We start from the raw sequence: 9,091 nt of genomic DNA on the forward strand, positions 1-9,091 counted from the left end.
ATTTTGATGTCAATAAAGTGGGTAGGTGTTAAAGATGTAGTACGAGCAGTTACAATATCTGGGTACATAAACCAAATCTTGCATAATCTATCCATATATAGTTTATGAAAGGGAGACGGCTGCCTTCTTATTACATGCTGGGTCTTTAGGAAATACAGTTTAGTTCTTTCCTATTCTCACCAACGGCTATTAGTAGTAACGTAAATTATTGAAGTAATTACTAGTTTTGTCATGTGATAAATCTCTTCAATAAAAAATGTGTAAAGCTAGGGTGTGATGTGCTCATCAAGAGAGTTTGGTGAGCACAACTTCAAAAGTATATCAAGAGGGTTTGACCGCTTGATCTTGTAGTAAATAAACTCGAAACTTTCAAAATTTTACATGTACATGCATCACTCATGAAGTACATGGATTTTAACAGTTTGAATTCGACATTTAAAATTGATCTGATATACTTTTAAAATTATGCTCACCAAACTCTCTTGATAAGCACATCACATCCTAGTTTTACTCATAAAAAATAATATTTGACCGTATCACACTCATGTATCATGTGAGGTCTTTCTTCAATAAAAAAATAATACTTGATGACACATCACAATAAATGACTTGACCACGTCAGTGACCAATATTTTTGTTAATATTGTTTCTTTATTTTAATTTATTAAAGTTTAATTTTTTTTTCTTTGAACTAACTTAAAACATAATAAATAATTAAATATAATCAGTCACATCACGTTACAGTGTGAGCACATGTAATGTGATTGTCTTTTATTATTTTAGTTATGTCACGTAATTTTTTTTATTTTGTCATGTGATGTGACCAAGTCACGGTAGATTCATTCAGTAACTATTAGCCTTCTAGAGTTTATATAAACGGCTTGTAATTGCACCGTAAAGGACAACTTGATTAATAAAGAGCAATAATTTCAAAATAAGATGATATCCGAGCTGGTTTGAAATACGTACTAGTTCCGTACCAGTAACATCTATCAGCAACTCTATATTCACAAAACAACTAAAAAATCAAGCCCTCCCCAAGAAGGATGACGTTGAAACTTCAAAGTGGTGCCAGCAACCAAGAAACACAAGTGGTAGAAGACCAGCTGACCCTAATTATCCAACACAGCCTCAAGACGGCTTTGCTCAAAGAGAACATTATCAATGTTGAGCTAGATCTGCAACAATCTCTCTCATCGGAAGAAGTAAAATTGATTTCATAAATAGTGAAGTTACATCCCAAAACAAAGCCTGCCCTAAATTTGGAGAATGGAACATGACAGATAGCTTGGTATTTGTCATGGCTACTCAATTCGATTGAACCATCAATTTTGATAAAGCTCTTTAAGGGATTATGAAATTCTTTAAAAGATATGTATGGTAATTAAAATAATTATTAGTCTCATATCTTCAAATGAAAACAATAATGATCACAAATCACACAAGGTGAGAAATCGGTCATTCAACATAATCAGTAAAGTGTAAATGGAATGAACTCATTGTTTATCCACCACCAACAATAGACCTCAATGAAATTTAAAAAAGAACTGAGCATGAAAAATATTTCAATTTCTCTCGGCCGTGGATTCTTTTATGAGGCCGTGAGAAGCCGAATTTTGATGGCCACCAAATTACTTTTCTTGGCAAGTGTTTTAGCAATTATACAGAGAGAAGAAACAAGAAGGAAGACAATGAACAAAGAAAAAGAGAAAGAAATCGAGAGAACGTCCTTCGCCACCAACCGGAATCAGACTAGCACAGACAATCAAGAGAGAAAGAGGGAGAAGTGGCAAGTAAACTCTCAAGTGTACACATTAAAACCACAATGGACACGAGAAGGAAGGCTGCTGATTTCTTCATCCCCAACTCAGGCCAGCTCGGACGAGCAAAAATGGCGACACCAGAGGCGTCTAATTGCACTAAAATGAAGGGGATCATAAAAAAAAAAAAAATCAAATTCGGATCCGAATTGGTGATATTTCAGGATGAACAATTCATTGGGTCATCATTGTGACATCGCTTTGAACAATTTAACTGAGATGAATTTCTGCTGCCTTTCCAAATTCCAGGAACTTCTTAAACTCTTTCAGAACTTTATCTTGTAATTTTATATTCTAACATGAAGACAAAGGATATCAGATTAATTTATCATGTATCCTTGCTATACTGCACACATATCCTTATCAAATTTGTACATAAATAAAAATACCTTTTTACAAGATTATAATTTCTTTTTCAAAAAAACAAGATTATTATTTTTTCTTCAGAGTTCAGCATTCCTGAGTAGAGCAATTTCCAATGAGAAATCAAAACTACAAATACACCCAAATCCGCAAAAATCTACGCAGCAGCCAAATATGAACTTCCTCCTATCATACTAAAGGATCAGTAGATATGAAACTATACAAAACCATATCCTTGACCTTTCCTTTGTGAATCCAAAACCTTCTCAAAACACCATCTTTTGAAAACCCAGATTTCTCTAAAACCTTTTGTGATCCTACATTCTCCACATCAACCAATGCTTCGACTCTCTCTAAACCCTCAAAGTCTCTGAAAACTGTTCCCAGCACCGACTTCACTGCCTTTGTTGCAATCCCTTTCCCCCAGTACTGTGAAGCTAGTACGTACCCTAGCTCACCACGGCACCTGTCCGCACCTGTATAGGGTGTCACCTAAAAATTAAAATGATTATTTGTTAATTGTGTAAATAGTAAATTATCTCAATGTTTGCTCAATTTTATGGTGGTGGTGAAAAATGATAGGAAAAATATGTGATACATGACTTTAGCCCTTTGGTGTGCCCGGGGAGGGGGGGTTTTGTGGGGGGGGATCCGAGTGCACTATTTCTAATACCAGATAGATAAGAGTTAGACACACAGATTCTGTTGTCTTTAGTTTCAGGGGAATACATCAAGTTGAATTTGCCCCTAATTAGAACTTATAGCTCATCTAATCTCCAGTTTTAACTTTAAACAACAACTGAACCAACCATTTGTTCTTAAAATGGTATCTGAATTTTCTAAAGAAAGATCAACATAAAATATGTTTAATCGCAATTTGTAGAAAATCTGACCTTGAATTCAAACAACAACGGAGCCATTGGATTGCTCTTAAAATGGCAACTGGCCAAAATGGGTATCACAGCTCTTCTAATTTCTAATTTCTAATAACATCAGCTATATTATACTATCTATAGCATTGTTCATTGTTTGGATCCTCACTTAGTCACTTTAATTTTGGTTCTACTCTGAAAATCTAAGCTCAAACTAGAGCAAATGTCAGAAGCAGTTAGAGCAATTAGAAAGTACCGAGATGGCGCCGACCGGGCGGCTGTGGTAGCAGATGGCACGCATCCATGGGTGGAGCAACACATCGTTCTTCATGTAATTGAGGAGATCTTCTTTGCTGGTATAAGTGTCCCAGCGGCACCATGCGCTGACCTGGTCGTCGGAGGCCCACACGTAGAAGTCGTCCAAGTCGGCCAGATCGAATGGCCGGAGCGTCACCTCTGGATTCATTTCTCTTTTGTCAAGGCACGCCTCTGGGGTTGTCAGTTGTTTTTGCAAGTGAGATTGAGATTTTCCTACTCGAAACTAATTAGAAATGGACCAGACGATTGTTCTTTTTGATAACTTATGATTGAGCTTTTGTTTATCTTTTGGTCAATGAAGTCGCGAAGACGGGAAGTCTTTTTGTATAAATTCGGATCGTCCGATCAGAATCCTCATAAATATTAAAGGAGCTCGTGCATTCCATCTCATATCCTGATTGGTCTAGATTTTGATCAGACGGTCAATAGATAAACATAACTATTTTGTTTCCTCAGAGGATATTAATTCATCGTTAGGCTTATTGATTGGCGCGAATCCTAAGGTAGATCTTGGTTTTTTTAATTATACTCATTAATTAATTTTTATTTTATTTATTAAAATCTTCTTAATTTATGAAGCTTTTTTAATAGGAAGCAGATCACCTGCCCCCCGGGGTGTAGGAAAATCCTGCCCCCTCAGTCACTGCGGGGTGGGGCCGGGTTTAGGATTTAGGATTTAGAGTTTAGGGGGTCCACCAACAGTGACTCTGGGGGCAGACGATTCAATCCCTTTTATTAAAAAGGTGATCTCGAACACAAATGTAATACCGTTTCATTAGCCGGATTTAACATGGAAAAAAAGGGAAGTGTATGTTTGAACGGCTGTAAATATAGAAGACCTGTTAAGTGTAGGCTGACATAAAGATTATCCATTAAATTAAATCACTGTTAATAATATATGCAGCTTGAGAATAAATCTTTAATCAATCGACAAAACATAATGTTCTCTGTATGAAAGATTGCATGTTTGAAATTCGAATACAAATTTCTTATGAATATTAGAAAATTGAATAACTTAACTCCCAATCTCTTCTACAAAAAATAGGAAGAATTTGTAGATTACTCATATAAACTTTTAAAATATATACTAAATTTCTCATCAAAATATATTAATATCCATTATCCCTAGAAAAACCTTAATAATTTTATTTTTATCTTCTTTTATTTATGAGGAGGGACCCACTTACAACATCTCACAATAATTCGGTTTTGTGATTTTCAAAGTCCAAATAGTTAATTCAATTCGTTCAAACATGAACTCTATATTAAAATTTGTCTGAAGATCAAATTATAATTTTTTTTTATTATTTATTAAGTATTTTATAAAACTATTGTTTTTAAATAATTCAGCATAATTATGATATTTATGGAGTCAAAGGTGATGATCTAATTGTTAGTACTTTGACTACAAAATTTCAGCTCAGTGAGCTATGTAGGCCTAGTTATGTAAAAGCTCTGTAGAATGTCTTTGTGAACTTACTCCACTTCGTAGAAAAAGGTCGGATTCGATCTCCAGTTCTCCACTTCTCTTAACAAAGGCACGTATGCAGAATGACCCAGTCCAACTCATTTCAAAATTGGGCCTCAAAAAGTGAATCCCTATCCTCTGCATTAACGCACCGTTTTTGTTAATTTTTTTCGGCAAGAATTTGGTCCACGGGAACACGCCTATAATGCACGGACCTCTTTAATATCAGTGTAGATTTAAATCGGACGGCGCAAATCTTAAATCAAAATTTGAGTTAAGAGGATACGAATTCTCAAAAAGTTGCATGCTGATTGTAAGATAAGATTGGATGTCACAATTACTGGTACCAGTTGGTTGTGCTTACTGATGTGCTATATTAGTTGTTTCAGGGACTTGCATACAAGGAAAAATATTATGATGGGTGAAAATTGCAAATTTCCCGAACTTGATAATTAGATTACATCATAAAGACTAAATTGCATAATAATAACATTGATCAAACAAAGTAGGTTTGAAGTTTGATAATGTCTTTGACACGAGGATACCAGAATCACATTTTGTACAGATTTATCCATTTCCAATCCAAATTATTTTGTTCGTTGTAATGATCGAATATTTAAATTATATTTGTATCCGTTTAATATTCAATCCGTATTCGCATCTGTTTCTGAAAAAAAAAAAGGTTTTACCACCATCCAATTCATGCCCAATCCATTTGCACAGTTGCACCCCTAGAGCTCAAAATTGTTTTTCGATCCAATAGTACTATGCTTTTCTGGTTTCAACTTTTGATTTTATATTTTTCATCAGGCATAGAACCTTCACTGGGACATCGCTTTGAACAATTTAACTGAGATGAACTTCTTCTGCCTTTCCAAATTCCAGGAACTTTTTAAACTCTTTCAGAGCTTTATCTTATGATTTATCTAGTCGAAGATGGAGACAGATTATCAGATTTGTCAAGGATCCCTGCTGTACCACACACATAACCTTATCAAACCGTAATTTTTAAATATACCATATTCGAAAGAAAAAAAAAATCAAATAACCACGTTTTCTGAAAAATTGAAATTTTGACACAGCCGCATCCCCTAGGTGCGGCCACCTTTATGCGGGCCGCATCCCCTAGATGTTGCCACCTTTTTTTTCTTTCAAATTGAACTGCCGCACGAGAAGCAAAAAAAAAAAGAGAGCCACATCCCCTAGATGCGGCCAGCAGAAAGGTGGCCGCATCTAGGGGATGAGACCGTGTCAAAATTTGAAATTTTCAGAAAACTTGTTTGGTTTCTTTTTTTGGGGGGTATGGTATATTTAAAAATTCCGGCTTATCAAATCAGTACAGAAATAAATGAATAAATCATATTATTTATTATTATTTTTTTTTAAATTATTCGCAGAGGCTGCGAATTCGTGAGCGGGGCTCAACTCTCAACCTTTGTCACAGTCCTAGGACTCTTTATCTTAGCCAACTGTGCTACCGCCACATCTCGAGTTATAGCATTCTTGGGTAATACAAAGTCCAATGAAAAATCATAACTACAAGGAAAGAGAAGGTGACACAATTGGCTAGAAAAATGTCCTAGAGTGGTTATACCCAAAGGTCGAGAGTTCAATTCCCCCTCACAAATCTTGATAGCTACTATCAAGTTTTCAAAAAAGAAAAAATCAGAACTACAAACAGACACCTCCAAAATCTACACGACAGCTAAATATAAAGTTCCTCCTATCATACTAAAGGATCAGTAGATATGAAACTATACAAAACCATATCTTTGACCTTTCCTTTGAGAATCCAAAACCTCCTCAAAACACCATCTTTTGAAAATCCAGATTTCTCTAAAACTTTTTGTGATCCCACATTATCCACATCAACCAATGCTTCGACTCTCTCCAAATCCTCAAAGTCTCTGAAAACTGTTCCTAGCACCAACTTCACTGCCTTTGTTGTAATCCCCTTCCCCCAGTACTGCGAAGCCAGGTGGTACCCTAGCTCACATCGGCACCGGTCATTACCTTTATAGGGTGTCACCTATCAATTAGAATGATTATTTGTTAAAGGTGTAAAATCTCAATGTTTGTTTAATTTTACGGTTGTTGTGAAAAATTATATATATATATATATAGAGAGAGAGAGTCTGGCTAAATTCCTTCTGTAAGCACTTCGGTCTAAGTGTTTACGGGTCAAATTTGAAAATTTCATGTTCAAAAGGTCGATAAATTTTTTATATAGTAAACACGTAGAATACCGATTTTTATAATTTTTGGAACTTTTGAACTATTTTTTATGATTTTTGAAAGATGGCCTCTTTTCGCCTAAAAATAAATGATTATATGTGTGTGTGTGTGTGTGAAGAATTTTTGATATGGGCCTAATGGAAAAGATGAATGAAGGGTCGCTATTATCTAGAGAATAATAAATAATTTGATCAGTCTCATTATGTAAACCACCGAGTACCAGCATCTACAATAGCACCGGTATATCTTATCATGGTGCTATTCTGAATTTCTGATCAGGCTCACTGTATTTCTCTTCATATATACATTTCATTTCTTACTTCTCAAGTTGTTTGTTATAATTACTTGTTTAGGCTTGATTTTGTTTTGGTCAAATTTTGTACCAGAACTAGCTCGAGTTAAATTATTCACATATGTGCAAGTAATTAAAGATGAGGAAAAATATGTGATGCCCCAACTTTAGCCCCTCAGGTGTGCGGCATGTGCCTACCATCCATGCTTGGTGGGGCCCACTGTCAATGATAGTGGGTAAAACTGGGGAGGGGGAGGGGGGCAAATCCTGGCACACTATTACTAATCCAGAGGTCCTGTTCTTGGTTCAACAAGCAAGAGAAGATTAAATTTTAATCTGTACTAAGAAGCTCATGTTCGGTACTGTAGAACGGATTGACAAAGTAATTCCTTTGAAACAAAAAATTCTTCAAGAAAACTTAATTAGTTTTGGTTTTGTTCTGAATCTGTTCAAAGGGATTTTAGCCTCAACAGAGACAATTGAAAAGCTGAAACTAAATAAAATGTCAGAAGCAGTTTGAGCAAATGCAAAGTACAAAGATGGAACCGATCGGGCGGCCATGATAGCAGATGGCACGCATCCAGGGGTGGGGCAACACATGGCTCTTCATGTAGTTGAGGAGATCTTCTTTGCTGGTATAAGTGTCCCAGCCGCACCACGCGCTGACCCGGTCGTCGGAGGCCCACACGTAGAAGTCATCCAGGTCGGCCAGGTCGAATGGCCGTAGCGTCACCTCTGAATTCATTTCTCTTTTTTGTCAAGCCACTCCTTTGAGGTTGTCGGTTGTTTTTAGCAAGTGATCTGGTTCCGTGAGATTTGCTTATAACAACTTGAAAACTTGAAACGGAGGAGAGGATTATATTGTTTTGACTTTTGATGAGTGCGCTTTGGCGGCTTTGCTTTCACCTTTTGATCAATAAAGTCGGTAGGTTTATTGATCAATAAAGTCGGTAGGCTTATTGATCAAAAATAATTTGCACGAAACAAGATCGATTGTTTTTTTTTTATAATTAAATAGATTGAATCGTATTAATAATTTAGGTTTATTAGCATGTTTTTGTAATTTATCGCATCAAATAGAAGTATAGAACAGAAAAATAGTGAGAGCGAATTATTAATTCAGTTGATTGGTTTTTTCCCGGCCATTTTTATTAATAACCCACAAAAAAAAGTTTTTTACAAAAATAACCTCAAAATCTAATTTTTTTCAAATATAACCAAACCGCCAGGGTTGCTGGCGGTCCACTTCTATAGCGGACCGCCACTATTCCTGGCGGTCCACTTTTTTTTTTTTTTTTTTTTTTTTTTTTTTTTTTTTTCTTAATATTTTCATTTGTGAAATTTTAGTTTTTTTTTGTTTAGGGTATTTGTCAAAAAATTAAGGACTTGGCATTTATTAAAATTTTAAATTTCAAGTTCTGACAGCTTGGGCGGTCCACTAGGGACCAGACCGCCAGTATCCCTGGCGGTCCGCTAGCTGTCTTATAAGCACGTTTTCTCTCTCTCTCCATCACACAGTCTCATTTGTTAAACCACAGAGAAGAAAGAGAGAACGATTTTGGCGATTTTGAAGCGATTTTAGGCGATTTAGAGGCGATTGCTACAGGTATTTTATTTTTTATTTAATTATTTTCTGTTTAATTTTTAATTAATAATTATTATACCCGCAGTATGTAAATACTATAAATTAGTCTTTAATTAATATTATAATTAACTTTTAAAT

The 9,091-nt window shown here is 35.5% G+C and overlaps 2 protein-coding genes across 2 annotated transcripts; both read right to left on the reverse strand.

Moving 5' to 3' along the window:
• Positions 1–2,243: 2,243 nt before the first annotated feature.
• LOC144574287 (uncharacterized) lies at positions 2,244–3,611 on the reverse strand. The gene is made up of 2 exons (XM_078324220.1): positions 3,312–3,611; positions 2,244–2,675 (listed from the first exon to the last, which is right to left on the reverse strand). The coding sequence occupies exons 1-2, from the start codon at positions 3,519–3,521 to the stop codon at positions 2,373–2,375; spliced, it is 513 nt and encodes a 170-aa protein (XP_078180346.1). The 5' UTR covers positions 3,522–3,611; the 3' UTR covers positions 2,244–2,372.
• A 2,792-nt stretch (positions 3,612–6,403) lies between these two features.
• LOC144574288 (uncharacterized) lies at positions 6,404–8,174 on the reverse strand. Its single transcript, XM_078324221.1, has 2 exons — positions 7,904–8,174; positions 6,404–6,870 (listed from the first exon to the last, which is right to left on the reverse strand). Exons 1-2 carry the CDS (start codon positions 8,111–8,113, stop codon positions 6,568–6,570), a joined length of 513 nt encoding a protein of 170 aa, XP_078180347.1. The 5' UTR covers positions 8,114–8,174; the 3' UTR covers positions 6,404–6,567.
• Between the last annotated feature and the right edge of the window lie 917 nt (positions 8,175–9,091).

Source organism: Carex rostrata, chromosome 22, assembly GCF_964058835.1.
Source record: "Carex rostrata chromosome 22, lpCarRost1.2, whole genome shotgun sequence".
In the NCBI taxonomy this organism is placed as follows: Eukaryota; Viridiplantae; Streptophyta; class Magnoliopsida; order Poales; family Cyperaceae; genus Carex; species Carex rostrata.